Raw genomic sequence first — 20,278 nt, forward strand, 5'->3', positions numbered from 1 at the left:
AAGCTGAATTAGTGAGACAGAATGCTGTGCATCTTCTGTTACATTCTCAACAGGTTTGTTAATAAGCTGTGCCAAAAGCATTTTCCTTTAGGGTATAATATCTAACCATCCACAGAGTTGTGTAAATGTTGATTGCTTGATTATTAGTGCACATCCCATTATTGTAAGAAGATCCATACTTATGTGCAATGTTTAATACAGCAAAAAGAAAATGAGTCAAATTTAACTCTTCTATAAAGATCACCTTTGCAAAGTACTTTCAAATTATATATTTGTTTATGTTTTTGCAATTGGAGCACTGGCTGGCTAAGTTACTTGCTGAAGATTAGATGATGCAGAAGCAAGTCTGAACCTGCCCACTTGTTTTTAAATCCAGAATGCTGACACAGCAGAGGTATAACTGAATACATAATGAAAAACTAGAATATTTAGTGTTTTTAAAATTAATTCAGGGTATAAAAATAATTGGTTAGTAAAAAGTAATAAAGATAATCATTATACGTTCTTTTGGAAAAATTGTACCCATATATGTAAATCCTGGACTTTGTTTTGTCTTCCTCCTAGCTGAACCTTTCAGTTCAGCCATAATTACTCTCCATTTTAAACAAGATAAAGAAGTGTCTGAGTGTTCTGTTGTTTAATTTCCTTGATGAATTCTAATGCAACACTGATCGAAAAACTTCTTGCATTTCATCATCAGCCGGTTATTCATAAATTACTTCATCCTTATTAGACTGGCGCTATCCTTTCCCACCAGGCAGAAGTTAACCTTGTGCTTGTTGTGGAGAAAGCTTTTGGCCATATGAACTTGAAATTTCTTTGGATAGTTTTACATTCATCAAGTTTTTTGCAAGAGAAATTTAAAAACAATCAAGCAGCTGTTTGTACTTCCCACCAACATCTTTCAACCATTTTCAACCCAAAAAGATGCCAGAGTTAACCCCCAGACACTCCTTTTTAGTATTGCACTTGAATTCCCTGTCTATTGCTGTTTGCAATATTGATTAAATTACCCACTGCTTAAAACACCTCCCATAAAATCTCTCTATATGTGGAGGATATTTTGCTCTTTCTTAGAAACACTCTTCCTAAGTTGCTTAACTCTTTTGAGCTCTTTATAGTTACAAAATTGACTGATCTAGATCAACTTTCCTTCCTTTAAACTCCCTATGCTGTCTGTCTGTTTTTCCATCGGATATAGCCATGACAACTTAGTTTAAATATTTATGGACATCTCTCCTTTCTTGCAGGACAATGTAGCAACTAATTATAATCATATACTCGAGAGTTTCAAGGAATAGCTCTCTTCATGGTCTGTTCTTTCTCTATCATTTCATTCTAGATTATCAATGATTAAAATGAACATTATCATGTGCTTTAATTTTGTTAGCACCCAAAATATTGAGTAAAAGTTACATCTCTTTCTGCCGTTCTTTAAAATGGTAAAAGACCTTCCATTAAGCACTGTAGTCTGATTTGTCATATGTTGGAAGCAGGAGTGTTGTTGCCTGATTTAGAACTTTATGTCTAATCATTTACCCATGGTCAGTATGAAGCTGGTTAAATCCTCTCATAAATCCATCATCCTTGTTTCTCATTGAGGTTAGTATGGTATTTCCCAGGCTCCACTCTGTTGTTAGTATACAGTCATGTGATGCCCCATTAAAGGTTTTTTCTATTTTAACATATGTGGATATAACAAGATTTGATCTTCATTTAAATAGTATCTGTAGTTTAAGGTGATATAACACACATCATTCCATATGTACATTATAGTCTGTTGTACAATTTCAGTAAACCTAGAATTTCACACATGAATAAAGTAAGTACAACCCAGGTGCAAATAATTAAAACATCTTTAGAGAGAATCTTTTAAGAACCCGTCTTACGCAAACCTCACAAATTTAGTTCTGGGGAGGGTTTAAAAACCTCTCCAACCAATTCAAAATCAACCATTCTACTGACCAGAAGATCATCTTACAAGTGGAGAAGATTTCAGACAATTGCCATCTTGTCCAGCCTTATTAAGTTTAGCCTGAGTGCAGAAGGCAAAAATGCTGAAAGAAGTCTCTAAATAAAAACGTTCTCTCAGTCAATGTCAGAGACAGGTAAAGTTATAAATAATGCCTACTAGAGGCTGTTTCTGTCAAAGATGTCAGTACCAAGTATTAGAGCCTAGAGTATAATTACTTTTTCCACAAATAAAAATGGTTTATCTCTTTCATTAAATAAATTATTACAAAGTCAAATTTTCTTTTTTTTTCCCCAATTGTGTCTTTTTTATGTAATGGTTATGTCTAAATTAAAATCAAAACTTGATATGTCTACATATATTAATAAAGAAAAAAAAATCCATGGGGGACACATACTTTTTCACATGACTGTACATGGCACTGGAGATAAAGTCATGCTCCAGTAATTTAAGTCCTATAGTTTCAGCATCATCGTACTCTCCAAATTTGACCAAAGTTGGAAAATCATCCTAGATGTCCTCTGGCCTGGCATACAGTATATGCATCCCTATCTTTCATAATGATGAACTCTGTATTGGTGGCAGATCAATCTTTTTTTCCTCCTTTGGCAGATAAAGACAATATGGTGCTCTGTGGCATCTGTATTTACTTTGTCTTATAAAGTTCTAGTCACTGAGGTCCAGTTTTTCTGTTCTTCCATTCTTTCTTTCTGTCTACCACTCGAAATAGTCCTTAGTTCAAATGGTGTCATTTTATCCTCTACGCTTCCCTTACACCACCTCAATAATTGTGTGCTATCTCCAAAATTAAAACCATTGGTGTTCTTGTATGCAATTCTGTGGAAAGCTTTTGTTTCATCATTACCAAGTCTCTGTCTGGCAGTGTGACCTCCCTTACTCTGTCCTCATCTCTTGGAAAACAATCCATAGTAACATTTCTGCTTCCTGCAAAAATCCAATTTATCATATTCAATTCAAATTTATACATTGCCTGTACATTATCCCTGACACAAATTATGTGATGTGTTAGACCACTGACCCCTTTTATCCCTTAAATGTTTCTGACACATTTATTCAAAGGTGTTAGTACTATTTCTTAGTTTCCACCTTTTGTTCTACCTTCTCTCATCAGTATATCTTCTTTTCTATCATTTAACATTCCTTTCGACTCCTCTGGTCTTCCCTGTACTTTTATCCAGCACAGGCTATTTTCCTTGGAAATGATTGGTGCAAAGTAATTTCCTCTTAATGTAAATCCCCAGATTCTCTTTCTTTATGTTTCTGGAAAGTCTGTTTCTTTAACGTAATCTCCTTTGAACTTTCAGTGGCGTGGATCATCAGTTCATGTGGTTTCAATATAGAGAAGTGGCAAGCTGCTTGTTCATTTGTTCAGCAGCATGCTGGCAAGTGGTCAGCATGACATGTCTAATCTCCACTCTTTAACTTGATTATTGGATATACAGTAGACCCCCGTGAAGTCGCAGTTCAGAGCCTCCGTCATTCGCAGATTTTTCCTTAGATCCTATCTAATAGTTAGCGGAAACAGTAAATATCCTCCACAATTTTTATGGCTTTTTTTGTGGCAATACTGTACTGTAGAGAGAACAGGAAGCAACTGTAGAGGAAAATGCATTTTGGGATTGTGAAAGTAGCCAATAGAATTTGAAACTGCAACTCCCAGAAGTCCCTACAGTGGCTCTGATAGGTCTTCTGCTGAGGGTGCTGGGGCTGTTGGGGTCAAAGGATGTCAGCGCAGTTTTTTAAAAGGGGGCCGGTGTTTCAAGTTCCTGTCTGTCTGCCTTCTGTTGGGTTACCTGTACTTATTCGTTTTGTCCTGGATCGTTTTGTGGTTGGCGTCTGGATTGTCTGCCGTCTGCCTGTGTACATGAGGACTGTAAGTGGATTCATGGCCGTCCTGCAAAGAAAGGAGCTCTCCTGAACCTGTCCACCCGTCTTCACCATTTCAGGAACTAGCGATAGGACTATCTATTTTCATAATTACATTTCATCCATTGCCATTTTTCATGAACGTTTTTCATGATTTACTGTGTGTGTTTGTTTGTGTTTTGTTGTATTTAATGTGTAATCGCTGTAAGGGGAACGGGAATGGTATCGTTGTTTTCATTTATTTCATTTGTTTTCATTACATTCTTTATTTGCTGTGTGATTAACGGTTTGCTTTGTTTTTGTCTCTGTTTGTGAGTGCGTGCAGGTCGGGACAAGGCTGGGTGCGTCCCTGGAATATCCACCATAAAAATAAATAAATCACCGTCTTCTCGATTGTGGGAATCTTAGCCGCACCGGACCGCTACAGCATTATTCATTTGTCCTTGCTGCTGATTGACTGTGATGCATCTCCAGCTGAGTGTTCTTGTGTTTTCCGTTTTGTTACTCTTAACCCTTAAACCGCCACAACCAGCTATAGTCGTTTCCCAGTGCCATTTGCAAGCACGCAGGAGCTGTTCAGTCAGTGCTGTACATTCGCTGAGCAGCCAGCTCATGACCACTGCTGAATGCACTCCTAGAAGACATAGACACTCCTCAAAAAACCCCTCTTAAAAAACGCTGATAGACTACTTTCACATTGCTCCCTTACTTGCTGGGCTTACTTGCGGCTTCTCTGTCTCGTGATATGCTTCTCGCGCGACGTTACGCATACTTAAAAGCCTGAACAGCACCTGTCCTTTTTGGTTGATTGCTTTGTTTCTCTCTCCTCTTCCAGACATCCTCTGCTCCTGTTGGTTCTCCCACTCCCGTTGCGCTCCCCTATGATGTTTGTCTATTCTTTAATCGAGAACTAACTGTATACTGAGCTCATTTTACTTCTGAAAGAGACGTGTTTGTTTGAAGTGTTTGAATAAAGTTCCTGTCTCTACAATCTCCTGTGTTTCTTTGCAATTCTGTGACCCAAGCATGACACCCTGCAGCCTCACTGTCCCAGGGACTAAGCCGCTGCATTAGACTAGCCTGCAAGCATCAGCGCTTACCTCTGTGCTTGAGTGCAGCCAGTTCAAGCGCAGTTGGCTCGGTGATTTACTGAATTTCATCCATGGCGTCAATTGTACCTTGTACATATTGTTCTAGTAGTTTTTTAAATAGTTTTTACTGTTCATTAGCAGTGTGTAAAATGATCAGTGTTGCAGTAATTGTGATGCTCTTTGCATGAAAAAAAAATGTGCTCCATTAAAATTTCACTTTTTCTTTGTGAATTGAGACATTTACTTAAAGTGCTGCAAAAACGTATTTGGCGTCCAGTAGTGCATTAACCCCCAAGTATGTGGCAGTTTAAGAGTTAAAGCCTCAAGATGCCACCGAAACGCCCTGCACTTTCTAAGGCTTCTGACAATGAAAACGCGCTTGCATGAATTACAGTACATATAGTGGTAACATCGGTATTTTACATTCTAGCACTGCGGGAGACATAGCAGTACAGTACACAGGTTTACCTTTACATTTCTTTTTTTAGGTGATGTATTAAGCTGAGTTTGAAATTAAATTAAAGTGTTTTGGGGGCATATTTAGGGTTTAAACTATAAAAATAGTCATTTTTTAACCACATCCAAAATTTGCGGTTTTTCATAATTTGCTGGTGTTCTAGGAACGTAACCCCCGCAAATTTTGGGGGTGTACTGTACTTCTTCCTTACACTAGGACTTCCAGTGCAGGCTGTACCTTTCTTCATAGTTTGCGCATGTACCAAGGACTTTTAATCTTCTAATGACCTCTTCTGTAGGGAGGTTTGGGTGGGTACCATGAGGAAGGGATTGCTTTATTCTTAAACTGTTTTTGTTTTCAATGTTTAATTAATATTTGATTAAACTTTAATATAAATATGATCACAAAAAATGATCACTATACAGTTACTATATTTTTGAAGGCTTGACTCTTAGAAATGTATCAACTGTTTTTTTGTGATCAACAAGGCATTCTGTAATACTGGGGCATAATCAACCAGAGCTTCCTTGTGAACTGATATTACTACAAACTGGACACTATGAGCTTTTTAAAATATTTTCTGAATGGGAATGCACACAATTATGTACTTATGGGGGTGCATTGATAAAAGGGATGAGACAGAGTATAGGAGTTGGGTAGAGAATGTTGTTTCTTGGTGCACATCTTAACATCAGCAAAACCAAGGAACTGGTTATTAATTTTCACTGCATTAAAGAGCCTCTATGTCCATTCACTATTCAAGTAGTGGATGTAGTGGTGGTTCACATTAATGACAGTTGGACTGATCTCAGAACACAGAGGAATTATATAAGAAAGGGCAAAGCAAGCTTTTTTCCCTTAGTAAACTGTGTTCCTTTAATGTGGGAAGTGACATCCTTCACATCTAACTTCATAATGGCCAGTGTGATTTTCTACACTGTGGTGTGCTGGGCTACTAACATCACCTCAAGAGATGCCCACTGAATCAACAAGCTAATTAAAAGGACAAGCTCAATTATAGGACACACTCTGGATCCCCTGGATGTAGGGGCAAAGAAGAGAATTAAAACAAAACTAAGTCCCATTTTGAACAATGCTGCACATCCTCTCTCTGACACACTAACACTGAGTACTTTCAGCCAATGATTTATTCACCAAGTATGTCAAGAAATGCTCCTGAGGCTCCTTCATACCAACAGCAATACTGTAAAAAGCCAAGCTTCACCCCGGGGACAAATAAAGTTCTACTTATGTATCTGTTTTCTATTTCAAAAGCACTAATTCAGTGTTTTCTTCCTGTAATTAATATTACATTTTGCTTTATAATGTACATGAAACTCTTCTACTATTGGTAAATAAAACTTTCCTATTATTAGTAATAGACAGTTGGTAATATTTGTGTGTCTTTCTTCTATTTCTATGCAAATTAAAAATTTAAATACTGTTTGCTTGTGATTTCATATTTATGTTAAAGATTGTAACATGGCTTGTCTATCAATGTGATCTTAAATTATTTGTTTGATACATACACACTATTGGCATTGCACTTAGATCAATATTCATTATTTACATGTAATAAAATATTTATCTTTTTTCACTGTATTATAGCATAATTAGTTGGTGGACTTAAATTACTATTTTTGAAAAATATTCCATCTATTAATTAATTGTTGTGTGTTTTCCATTCCAGTTTATTGGCCTCTGGTTCAGATGATCAGCATGCCATTGTCTGGGATCCCTTCCACTATAAGAAACTCCTAACTATGCATACAGGCCATTCTGCTAACATTTTTTCAGTCAAGGTATCTCATGCATGTTATATGTTAGCTGTCTGTAAACATTTTTCTAAATTTAAGGTGGAATTGATTATTTTTAAAGTAGTAGTTGTAGAGATAAACTCATTCCTCAATAAAAAATGCATATTCCCTTTAATGTGTTCTTTCTTTGGCTTGGAATTCTGAGAATAGCTGAATTTGGCTGAAGTTGTAATGGTACTATATTACAGTAGAAATAAAATAACATTGTTTAAGATGTGGGAGGAAAACTTGTGTAGGCACAGGGTAAATGTGCAGACTTTAATACACAGAGGGTAGCTAGAGGTGAGACTTGAACTTACTATATCACCCTGGATCCGTAAAGTTGCAGTACTAACCACTTTTCACCCATTTCACCTACATATGAAGTGTTTCATTAATACACTGAAAATGCAGTAAATAAACACACGATTTCGAAATTTGTAGGTGCCACGTTAGGTTTTATTTTTTTTAGTATTATATTCTGTCCCTTGCTTTAAAAGTAAGTTAAAAATTGTAATTGTGGCTAGGGTGCCAGAATATGTTAAAATTTTCACCTTCAATTGCAAGTATAGGTGGCTCACAGGTTATGACGATTCTACACATTTGAATAAGTGTATTCAACCCCAATTTATTTTTCTTTCTCACTGAAAAAGTTTCACCTTGTACTTAAGTGTTTTACTTATGAATGAAGCAAACTTTTTTCTGTCGCTAATGGTGAAGAATAGTGCTGCACAATATAGAGTTTGTCAACATTATTTTAATCATTTTGTGCTTTTATGTATGTGTCACTGAACATAACCGAGAGCATGAACAATAGTGCAGTATGATTTATCACGGGTAGGCTGCAAGATGGGCAGCTGTCCGTTAGCTGAGAAAAGTTGGAATCTGCTGCTTATAGTTCCCAGCAACATAAGTACACTATGTATCTTTTCCATATCAGGTAGTACAGGTGGTGGGAAGGGGAAGGAACACTCTTGGAAATCTGTCAACAAAGACTGCACATGTCAGGCTGAGGGATAAGTTGTCAATTACTGGTGACTTTTCATCCCATTATTATGTTCTTTATCTTTATTAAAAACTATGTATAAATGTAAGGTCCACATACTCTACATACCCATGGTTCATTTTTGTATAAATTATTTGTTTTGTGGTTTAAAGCACAGTAATATTCATTCATTGTCATTTTATTAATTTTTTATTTTTTATTTTGCAAAAAAGTAATAAAGCTGATATTTCTATTAGTAGACATTTTCAGAGCATATTCTGATTTATGAAGGGCAATTGTATTTCTTTTCTTGATTTGTGGAAAAAGCAAAGATTAAAGTGAGCAAAATAAAATGTGTTATTTTAAATGATACAATACCTAATAATAGTTCTTCGTCTAGATGTTGCGTTAAATTTATTATATAATCAGTGAATAATGTCTGTATATTTTTAGTTACATTTGAAATAACTACTGCAACAACTGTTGTACAATAGATGGTAAAACATCTAAATAAATAACTTTATATTGAACATGTTTAATTTTTGCAATGTTTTAGTCTGCCAGTGGAACCTTTAAATGGTTACCGAGTAACATGCTGTAAAGTAGATATTCTTAGCTTCTGTAAATTTTCACATGTGTTTTAAGCATGCATTTCCAATATCACTTATTATTATGACAACTAATTCACACTTTAAAAGTATCTCAAAATCACTGATCAGATTACAGTGGTTTACATAAATGGAGCATTGCCAGTGATTTGTTTTGGGGCAAGTAGATAGCCAATGCAAGTTTTAATAGTCAACCTTGTGATTTATGATCAATGCTTTATCTAGTGGGCACATTCATGTCAATGATTCTGAAAGCTTGATAAGGTTACAGTATGACCTGCACATTTACAGTGTAATGCAGAACACTTTCCTGAAGAAAAACGCACCATTTGGTTGAGATTCTAGCATTAGATTTTCTTCCATCATTTAAATGCAAGCTGGGAGTAAGGCTTATATATAGTTTGTATGTTTTCATAAGGAGGGACAAGTTAGGTTACAATGTGTTAATTTGTTTTCCATCCCTGATGATGTGCATATATTTGATAGCAAAAAACACTATATACTTTATTGTTCTCTGATATCATTTGAGTTGAAATGTCCTCCTTATGCATTGTTCAGGTCATAGCTTTACTAATATTTTATGCTATTGATAGTGCAACACACGTTCCTGTAATGGGGTAGAAATGATTAAATAATGTTTTAGATCACCCAGAAGGTTATCCCAGGACATCACCTCATAAAAATATTATCCTTATGGTAAGTAAAATTTTAGCTCTAGGGATGTGCCTAAAATGCTGGTGTATAGTATGATGCATTTTCATTTTTGATGAAGGCAAGGCAACTGTATTTATATAGCACCTTCTATAATGTAAATTTGTTTGTGGCAGATTTACAGATTAACACAAGCATAACAAGTTACAATTTAAAACTGAGAGCTAATAAACAACAGAAAATAGACATAGAAAAAATAGAGATATAATGAATAAAAATATATTTACTGTAAAACATATGGACTTGTTTTAGTAAGCTTTTTTTTTTTTAATATAACAGTTCTTGCCCCATTCAGAAGATCGCATTCTTATTACTGGAGCTGCAGACTCCAAAGTTCATGTTCATGATCTTACAGTGAAGGAAACTATTCATATGTTTGCTGATCATACCAATCGGGTGAAAAGAATTGCAACAGCCCCAATGTGGCCAAATACTTTCTGGAGTGCAGCGGAAGATGGAATCATAAGGTAATAAAATGTTTTGCTTTGGTAATGTGTATGTGTTGGTTATTCTACTTTCAGACATAAAACGATTCCAAAAACTCCATCCTTTTGTCTCCATAATGCTTAATTATAAATGGTTATTTTGTTCACATTTTAAGTCTTATCTTGTTTTCTTTTGGAAATAAAATATGTATTTTTAAAGTGAAAGAAATATGCATAACCCAAACAAAACTAATAGTTTTACCAGTAAAAAAATAGTTGCACACTGAGCAGCATCCTGAAATTTAATATCATATGTCAACTTTTTCAAGTTTTCCTGAGTAATACTTTCAGGTTATGTCTGACAGTCATTTTCAAAATATTTATTTGTTGTACACACGGGTTAATGAAATTGTAATATGTCGATCTAGCTCTTTTTTTCCCTTTGGAATTAACATGTTCAATAATTAAACTAGTAAGAATCTTTTTTTCAATTAAATGCATTGAAAGTCTAACTAGAAATAAATATGCTTATGTTGATAACTCAGTTATTCAGTTTTAATTGTACATTAATAAATACATTAGCACTTAAGGACTAATAAACTAAGAATAATAAGACAATAATTGTAAACCCACTCATTTCAATTCATGATCATGGAAGCTGGAGCCTTTTCCTTCAGCATTAGGTGTAAAACTACTCTGGATTAAGCTCCAGTCCATTGCAGGGCACACTGAATTGAAGTCAAAGAATCAGAGCTTAACCTCTTGTTCACTTCCTTAGGATTTATGCAAAATCAGTGTTATTTTGCTTGCTTTCTTTTTTTTCAGGAAGGGCTTTGTTCTGGCAACCATTTCAAATATAGCTGTTGGTATAGTTGTAATGTCTACTTTTTGATTTGGAGAGTTCGCAGTACCAAAGTTTAAACATACACTGGAGTTATTTTTCTAGAGCGATTTGAAAGATCAAGATACATTACAATTTTTTTTTTTTTTTTATACAGTTGAAGCTATTAATGGTTAAGAAACTTACTCAGGGATAGAATCTGAATTTTCAGCCTTGCTTTTTAATGCAAGATGAGTATATGCAGTTAATCAGCAGCTTTAGTCAGTTTATGCTAAACTGAAATAGTGAGTCCTCAGCCAGGATTTGAAAGATGAGACCGAAGAGGCATCTCTTATAGTAGCAGGCAGACCATTCCACAATTTAGTGGCCCTGTAACTAAAAGCACGAACTCCCACTGTTATTTTAGTAATCCTTGGAATCATAAGCAGACCGACATCCTGAGATCTTAATGTATGTTCTGGTTTGTAAGTCATGATAAGTTCAGGCAAGTAAGCCGGACCTTGGCCATTTAAGGCTTTATATGTTAAAAGGAAGATTTTGAAATCTGCCCTAAACTTAATCAGGAGCCAGTGTAAGGATCTGAGAACTGGAGTTATGTGTTTGTATTGTCTTGTTCTTGTAATAATTATTGAAGCAGAATTTTGCATTAACTGGAAGCTGTATAAAGAACAGTTTGAACATCTAGTGGACAACGAATTACAGTAGTCAATCCTACTAGAAATAAATGCATAAATTACTTTCTCAGAATCCCGCTTGTTTAGAAAACACCTTAATTTCTCAACATTGTTAAGATGGAATAACATGATTTAGACAGCTTTGAAATGTGCCCTTTAAATGACATGGTAGAGTGCCTGTGGGGTGCCGTTTAGACATTTTCCAGGAAAATAAGTAAATACAGCAAGACCTGCTTAATGCAGGGGATACTTTCCAAGAAATCCCGGCACTTAACGAAACAGCATTAAACGAGGTCATCTTAACACGTAAATAATGGGGATGGGTGAAACAGGACAGAGAAAAAAAAGTTTATCATTTTTTTTGTTTTATTTTGTAACATGCATAATTTTTATTACATTAGTTATAGACATTCTTTATTGCTAATATCGATTTTTATTCATAAATCATTCATGAAAATCTAAAATATTCGAGTAAATACATAATTTATGTTTGTGATGAGGAAGGTTCATCTTCATTTGACACTTTTTATTTTTTTTGTGTGAAGTCATCTAACATCGTTTGCCTTTTTCTGTGTCGTTCAGTAAGCAATTGTCAATAGCAAGACATTGCATCAATGACACTTCATCTTGCCTTTGAACTTCTAGCAAAATGTGGATCGTTTTGTATAAACTGATCTATAATTTCTATAATAATGGGTAAACATTTTTTTAGAAAATCCGTTGAAAGTTCCTTTTGTTCCTCATTTTCAGAAACGCTAATTTGGCGTTCACCTGCATCTAATCGTCTGAGCACCTGCATTTTAGTTTCCAGCAAAATGCTTTTTCTTGTCACTTTACTTTCTTTTTCTTTGAAACCACTCATTTAAAACTAAAAATGGATAATTGTATTTACAGTAAAATAAAATGTTGTGTTTATATCCTAACACAATAACGCTGATGACCAATCATAAATGAACAGTGATGCAGCAGGCATACGTAATGTACTGTACTGCACTGATATCAAACGCGCCGCGACACTGCATGCGAGTATCTAATCAAGTCGTTCAATTGTAGTGAAAATCCCGCTTTTATGTGATTACAAAGTGAATCAATGAATAATTAGAATTAGAAAAAAAAAAAAAAACACGTAATATAGAAACCACGTTAAACGGAGCAGCATTAAGCGGGCTCTTACTGTATTGAATTTTGGCTTTGTGAAAATCTCAGTTTCATTAAATTCATTTTTCCTCCATTCAGTTGGTATAATTTTATTACAAATAGTTACTCAAACTCTGCTACTCAGACGCCTGTGCCTACGAAATATGCAAGGTGTTTATGTTTTCTCCCAGTATATTTCAGGTGGTTGATATTGTTTTGCCTAATTTTTATACTATGGTTATAATTGAATTTGCTTTTTTTAATCCATATTGCTTGTTTCTCCTTCATTGACAACTTAAGTGAGGTTTGTTTATATCTACTCTCTCCAAAGGTAAACACTAAAGGGATTAGTAGAGTCAGAGGCACTACACATTAACAGCTTTTTCTTTTGTATACATACAATTATTACAGTTATACTGTAATGGCAATAGATTGCCCATGGCCTTACAAACTAAATAGTTTTGTTTAAAGTTGTTTGCTACTTTTTAATTTGGTTTGCGTTTTGTGAATTTTTATTTTTTATTTTGATCAATAAAGGCTGATACTTTATGTATGAAAAATGAATGAATAATCATTTTGTTTTCTTTTTTTTAACTCATAGACAGTATGATCTTAGAGAGAGCGGCAAGCGGTCAGAAGTAATGATTGACCTTACAGAGTATTGTGGGCAGCTAGTAGAGGCTAAGTGTTTAGCAATCAATCCTCAAGACAACAATTATCTGGCTGTCGGAGCCAATGGACCCTTTGTGCGGCTGTATGATATTCGAATGATCCATAGTCATAGGTAAGGCTGGCATATTGATACCAAGATTCTTATTTTGTGTAAAGAAAGGGGGGTTTGTTGGAAAATCATTAGTTATTTTGACAAATATATATGCACATTGCACATTATTTTAAATGCATTTTCTCCACCCTGGACCTTTACCTTGGTGGTTGGGCTTGTGTACCTTTAGGATGCTCAGAGGTAGGTGGTGTGCAGCTTTGTGTCCCTGGTATGGTTTCCCTTGACGAAAGGTCAGACAAAAAAAGGCTGCACAGTGACCCTCATGATGTTATAAGTTTAAAAAAAAAAAAAACACACATAACCCAGCTGGGCTCAGCCTGAAATGGTGATGTGGAGCTTTCTTGTGCACTCACCACCTGCAAGGTAAAAAGTGAGGGTCAAGTGCGATGCCAGTTTAGTGGCAGACATAGGCGGGAAAGACTTCAACAGAATAGACCCTGGTAGCGGAGACTGGATTTTGGAACTTGGAACATTACTTTTCTGGTGGGGAAGGATCCTGTCCTGATATGGAAGGTGGACAAATGCCAGCTAGATAGATTTAGTATTACCTCTAGGTTCTGGAACCAAACTTCTTCATCAGAGTTGGTTTCTCTCCTACTCTGGAGTTCCAATGTGCAAAAGGCATTGAGCAGGTGTGAGGATATTCACAAGCGCCTGACTGAGGGCCATGCTATTAAAGTATTCCCCACTGGATAATACTGTTACATTACTGAGGCTACAAGTTACAGAGAGGAAGACTCTGACTTTTGTTTGTGTATATGGACCAAATAGCTGTTTGGAATATTCAGCTTTCTTAGAAAAGGTGGGTGAGGTGCTTGAAAGGGTGCCTCCCACTGACTTGATAGTCTTGCCTCAGGAATGACGTGCATACCCAGAGGGGTATGATTGGGAGCAGTGACCAGGCATATCTGAATCAGAACAGTGAGCTGTTATTGGATTTCTGTGCTGGTACCTGATACCAGAGTACCTTCACCTAAAGGTTGATAATAGATTTTGCATTTGTGTTGCCTGACCTGAGACCATATATTTGGGATATTCAAGTGAACAGAAGGGCAGAGCTGTCAACTGAACTTGCTAGTGAGTTGGAGTCAAAGTGAGGGCATTGGCAAAAAAGACAAAAGAAGCATAAACAAGCAGTTAGTGTGACCTAGAAATGTCTTGCTGAGACTTTTGTTAGTGATGAGTTCACATCTTACTTCCGAAGAAATGTCTCCCATGTGCCAAATGTGGAAATGTCCACCTAACTGGAGCAGCACTGGACACAGACTGTTGTTGAAGTCAATGTGGTGATCTGAGGACTACATGGTGGTAAGACTGCTGCGTTGGATGAGATCCAACCAGAGGTTTTGAAAGCACTGGACATTGTTAACATAGTATGGTTAACGTAGTTATTCAGTGTTTCATGGAAGACCAGTAAAGTACCCTTGGAATGATTAACCTGTTGTGGTGGTCTCCATATTTAAAGTAAGAAAGATAACAGGGGGGGGTGTTCCAACAACAGAGGGATCACACACCTCAACCTCCTAGGTATGGCCTATGCTAGGGTGATGGAGATGAGACTCCATCTGGTTGAGCCTGAGGTAAAAGTGGAACAATGTGGATTTCATCCTGGCTTTGCAAGAGTAGACCTGCTGTTCTCCCTGGTGCAGTTGCTAGACAGTGCATGGGGGTATGATAACCCTGTCAACTTTTTTTTTTACATTTGGAAAAAGCATATGACTGTGTCCCTTGGCGTGTGTTGTGAGAAAAGATGAAGGAATAAGGGGTAAAAGGGCTACTCTTGAATGCTATTTGTTCCCTTTATGAATGTAGTGAGAGGTGCGTCCGAATACTTGGCATTAAGCTGAATTTGAGCAGTGTTGGACTTTGTCAAATCTGTGTCTTGTCACCCCTCCCGCTTTAGTTTTCATGGACAGAATTTGAAGGCACAGCCAAGGATACGAGTTTGCCTAGTTGGGGAGGCTTGGCGAAGCATTATTGCTTTACTCAGTTGATGATGTTCATTTTGCCTCATCTGACTGTGAACGTTAGCACACATATGATGAATTCACTGCAGAGTGTAAAGTGGTAAGGGTTGAGGATCAGCACCTTGAAGTCTGAGGTCATGGTTCTCTTTCTGAAAAGACAATTGCTCTCACTAAAGTAAGTGGATAAGGTTACCCTTAGTGGAGGAGTTCAGGCATCTCAGGATCTTGTTTACAAGCAATGGGAAAAGAGGAATGTGAGGTCATCAAGTTGATTGGAGTGGAGTAGGAGCTGTTCTGCAGGTGTTCTATCGGTCTTTGCTGGTGAAGCAGGAGTGGAGTCTAAAGACAAAATTCACAGTTTAACAGTCATTCTACATCCATGTCATCATCTGTGGTCATGAGCTGTGGATAATAATCAAAAGAAAGAGATTGCGAGTACAAGATGCAGAAATGAGGTTTCTTCACAGATGGTAGTTTGGGCATGTTCTAAGGATGCCCTTGGAGCTGTTTTGGATGCATACTTTTGGGCGCAGACCCTGAAGCAGACCCAGGTCACGCTGAAGGAATAATATCTCTCAGCTGGCTTAGGAACATCTGGGAATTCCCCAGGAAGAGCTAGAATCTGTAGCTGGGGACAGAGAAGTCTAAGCTAACACACTTGGCCTTTTGCTACCTTGACACTCATAAGGAAGAAGTGGTTTCAGAAAATGAGCTGAGATATATGTATATGTGCGTGTGTGTGTATATATAATATATATATATATATATATATATATATATAAAATATGTGTTATGTATGTATATTATTTAATTTTCACATTTTTTTTATTTTCATTTAGAGTGTATATTCTACATCTGAATGTTAAGCACTTATTGCTACTATGTTTATATATTTATATTGTTTTAGAGTTCATCACTAAAATTTGTCACTTTTGTGCATTTATGTAAATTGTGTTCTGAACTTTTTTCAGGAAATCTGTAAATCAGAACACATCAGCCAGTGTCCACACATTTTGTGAGCGTCAAAAAACAATTCCTGATGGAGCTGTACAATATTATGTAGCAGGTATGGATTAAAGGAGTTGTTATTTTACTTTAGATCTAGTAAACTTTTTCTTAAGGTTTTACATTAATTTTCTGATATAGCTTTGTGATGTAGAGTGGTTTTTATGCCCTTGTATATACTTTAACTAAACAAGATTAATATAATGCTCACTTAGACAGTGGCCTTGTTTTTGGCCAGCAACCTGGAATGGAATTTACCACTTTAACTGAAAATCTTGGTCAATGTAAAATTGCTAACAAAGTTCACTGTATTACACAAAAGTTATTGCATTTAGTATTTTTTATCCTAGGAAGATTTCTGGGGCAAATTATCGAAGTTGTATTGTAAATTTTAATGTACAAATTAACAGTTTTAATTTTCATTTGTCCTTGTGGGACAGCAGTATTTCCCTGTTGCTGATAGAAACTCAGTTGCTGTAAAGAACACATTTGAACTGTCAACCATTATTTTTATAGTTTAGATCTACTATTGTACTAGCAAAGGCAGTTTTTTTTTCTTCTTAATTCTCTAAATAGGAGCATTCTTTTCATTTTTAAATGCAGGTCATCTACCAGTTAAACTACCTGATTATAGTAACCGACTGAGGGTTTTAGTAGCTACGTATGTCACATTCAGCCCAGATGGGACAGAACTGTTAGTTAATATGGGTGGTGAACAGGTATGTCATTGATATTTCTAAAAGATTTTTGTTATTATTTTTAATTCATACCTTGATTATTTTGGAATCATGACAATCTTTCTGATATCTTACTGATTTTGGGTATGTAAGACTGAATATGCCATTTTGCGGAAAGAATCAAAAATCTGTTCCTGTGTGAGAATTATTTTAACATCTTTAAAAAATACAATATTTTCAAAATATTTATAGACATTGTTTTAAGTGATTATTGGTAAACATTAAATATCTGCCAACATTAAAGTCAGAAGCTAAACTATGTTAATTGCGCAAGCATTTAAATACCTAGTCAGAGCACTTTTAGCAGCACCATTTAGAACTATGCAAATTTATTGACACTTAGATACTTTAGTGTTTGTCTTATTTTTTGTAGATTTACTTTGGCTTAAGCAAATCACTTTGTGAGAACAATACTTGGACAGTCCTTTTATGCATTTTTGACAGAATTTTTAAATCACACATATTATAATCTTTGTAGTTTAGCTACAGGGATATTTAGCCTTTTGGTTTTGACCATTGTCCTGGTAGTATTTTTTTCTGCAAGCAAATAGCTTGTCTACTGGTTTTTGTCCATATTGGTTTTTTTTCTTAGAAACTTTCCTATTACTTCTGATGGGGCTAATTCAGGTATTACTATGGTTTATAATTGAAATGATAGTAATGTTGGATAATTGCCGAGACAGATTTGAATCAAATAATATTCTATAGTTATATCAGAATTTAATTTTTGTTTTTCCTTTTCACATTAAAATACTGCACACTGTATATTAACTACCACATGTCATTTTAGGCCATCATTTTGTTTGGACCAGAATATACCAATTATATTGTAAACTCTGCCTGATTTGAATTTGCATGTCGCCTATTGGTGATATGCCAAGCTGGCTTTCTGTTTTTTTTTCCCTTTTGTCAATTGGGAGGGATAATCTTAAGGAGTCCTGGACTGGAATGATGTAAATTATACTGCTTACTGATTAACATCTTTAATAGGGGAATTTGTGACTTTTAACGTTCCCCTGATCTGTATTATTCTATAATGTAATTTACCAGCTATTCTGAATAGCAATATATCTTTCCTCTTTTAATTTTTACTTCACTTTCAAACTGGCAGAGTTATTTTTAAAATAAATCAATAAATAAGGTGGAATCATCTGCTCCACTATTATTATTATTATTATGCAGACTAATACTTCAACTTGTTAGTTAGTTTTTTACTTAAAATAATGTTGTCAGGGTAAAGAGTTTCTTTATTTACACAGCTGCTTATTTATTTCATGTAGATACACACTTTCATGACCACTGACATACTATATTTCACTTGTAATAATATTTTACATTTTAGTTGTTAATAAAGAGATTCAGTCTAAAACAAGTGCATAATTCCAAATTGCGTTTTCAAGCTCCGCTTTCTATGTACTGTATTTTGCATTATATTATATTATTGTAGCGACAGACATTTGTTTGAGTTGCACTGTTTGAAGTTTATGCATTCTGCCCATGTGCACATTTCTCAGGGGACCCTCGATACTGTTATGACTAGATATATTGAAAAAAAATGTATTCTAAGGCTAATTGGTTTCTCTAATTTAGTTCTGTATGTATGAAGTAAGGTGTGTCCTTGAATGTGACATATAATAGACTGACTTCTTATCTAGGGTCAGTTCTTTTAGCTTCTACATTTTGAAGCATCTGTCTTATGTTAGTTTCTACAAATAATTCAAAAGAAAACATATTTACAGTATAATTTTAGATTTATCTGTGTACAACAACATTTAATATTTAGAAATTCAAATGAAAAATTGTTTTCTTTTTATATTCATTACAGTTCCAAGTTTTGAAGTATATAAACAATGAATATTAGCTAGAACATTATACTATAATTGTCCTATTTAAGTCTGCAGCGGAGTATACTGAGAGCAAAGGTTTTTCTTAACTACATGTCCATTAAAATATATTTTGCAGGTGTATTTGTTTGATTTGACTTTTAAACAGAGACCGTATACATTTCTATTACCAAAAAAAAGTCATTCTTCAGGAGGTGAGTAATTGCAATCTTGTGCAAATTCAACAACAAAATATTGTATTTTTTCCAGAACTGGACAACTTTACTTTTTATTTGTGGTGTATGTCCTGACAGAATAAATTGAATTCATCATTAAGACTAGACTAATATTTATTTCTAAGCCTTTTTCTTATAAATATCTTGCTTTAGTTTTCCCCCTTATATTAAGAATATTATTTGAATTTTATTTCACTTCATTTTAATAAGTGACCGTACTAATGATAAAGTGATTTTTCCAGAATTAGATTAATGTTGCAAAAGTCATAATTTCTAGGCCTTGCACAGTAGCTCTGTTGTAGAGGCTCATAGATTAGTGGTAAGCATTGTCCACACATTTTTTCTTGATTCCCTTAAAATGTTTTCAAAAGAATAATGATGGATCAAAAATAAAACTTTTTTTTTATCAGAAGGATGGATAATTTTCAATGGTTAATATAAACTCTTTTTAATTAAATCAGTTAATCTCAAAGTTATGAAAAGAGAAACAGTGTTATGAAAAAGTATTTTCCCACTTCATGGTTTCCACTATTGTTGCAAATTTGTGACACTGAATATTTTTGGGTCTTCAATCCAAATGTAATATTAGATGAATGGCACCTGAGTGAACAAATACTCTTTTTCTTACACCAACTTTCATTGGGAAAACAATTGTCTCCAAGTTAAATTAACCAAATAAAAGGAATTATTTGAATCGGCTGATTATCGAGCCAGCTGTGTTTAACCAACTCTTCTCAAAATGACCAATACAATATTAACTTATTTTCATCCTAACCATCACAGTGCAGTGGCCAGCAAAAAGATTAAGCACAAAATTCCAAGATTAAAGAAAATTCCTGAAGCAATCACAAAAACGATGGTAATATCCATCAGTCTGGAAAGTGTTACTGAGATCACTGAAACAACAGTGAGGCTAAAATCTCCAAACTGAAAACAAAGTTTTGAAACAGTTTTGAACCTATCTGGGAGTAGCCAACCTGCCAAAATGACTCCATAGGTGCAACATAAAACAATCACAATAAGTCATAAAGGATCCTTAAAAAATACAAGCAATTGTAGGATTTGCATGCTTCAACCAAAAGTCAATGCTCATTACTCCACAACCAGAAAGACGCTGGGCAAAAATGGGTTTCAGTGGATAG

At 35.1% G+C, this 20,278-nt stretch overlaps 1 protein-coding gene across 2 annotated transcripts in view; it reads left to right on the plus strand.

Annotated features, from left to right (window-relative positions):
- The window catches only part of wdtc1 (WD and tetratricopeptide repeats 1), a 63,716-nt gene that overhangs the window by 26,778 nt on the left and 16,660 nt on the right, over positions 1-20,278 (plus strand). For both annotated transcript variants that reach the window (XM_028819883.2, XM_028819884.2), the window contains exons 5-10: positions 7,098-7,209; positions 9,787-9,974; positions 13,186-13,368; positions 16,307-16,401; positions 16,944-17,059; positions 19,040-19,115. In XM_028819883.2, the coding sequence (XP_028675716.1) occupies positions 7,098-7,209; positions 9,787-9,974; positions 13,186-13,368; positions 16,307-16,401; positions 16,944-17,059; positions 19,040-19,115 (770 nt within the window). The remainder of the gene's footprint in view (positions 1-7,097; positions 7,210-9,786; positions 9,975-13,185; positions 13,369-16,306; positions 16,402-16,943; positions 17,060-19,039; positions 19,116-20,278) is intronic.

The sequence above is a fragment of the Erpetoichthys calabaricus genome, chromosome 14 (assembly GCF_900747795.2).
Source record: "Erpetoichthys calabaricus chromosome 14, fErpCal1.3, whole genome shotgun sequence".
In the NCBI taxonomy this organism is placed as follows: domain Eukaryota; kingdom Metazoa; phylum Chordata; class Cladistia; order Polypteriformes; family Polypteridae; genus Erpetoichthys; species Erpetoichthys calabaricus.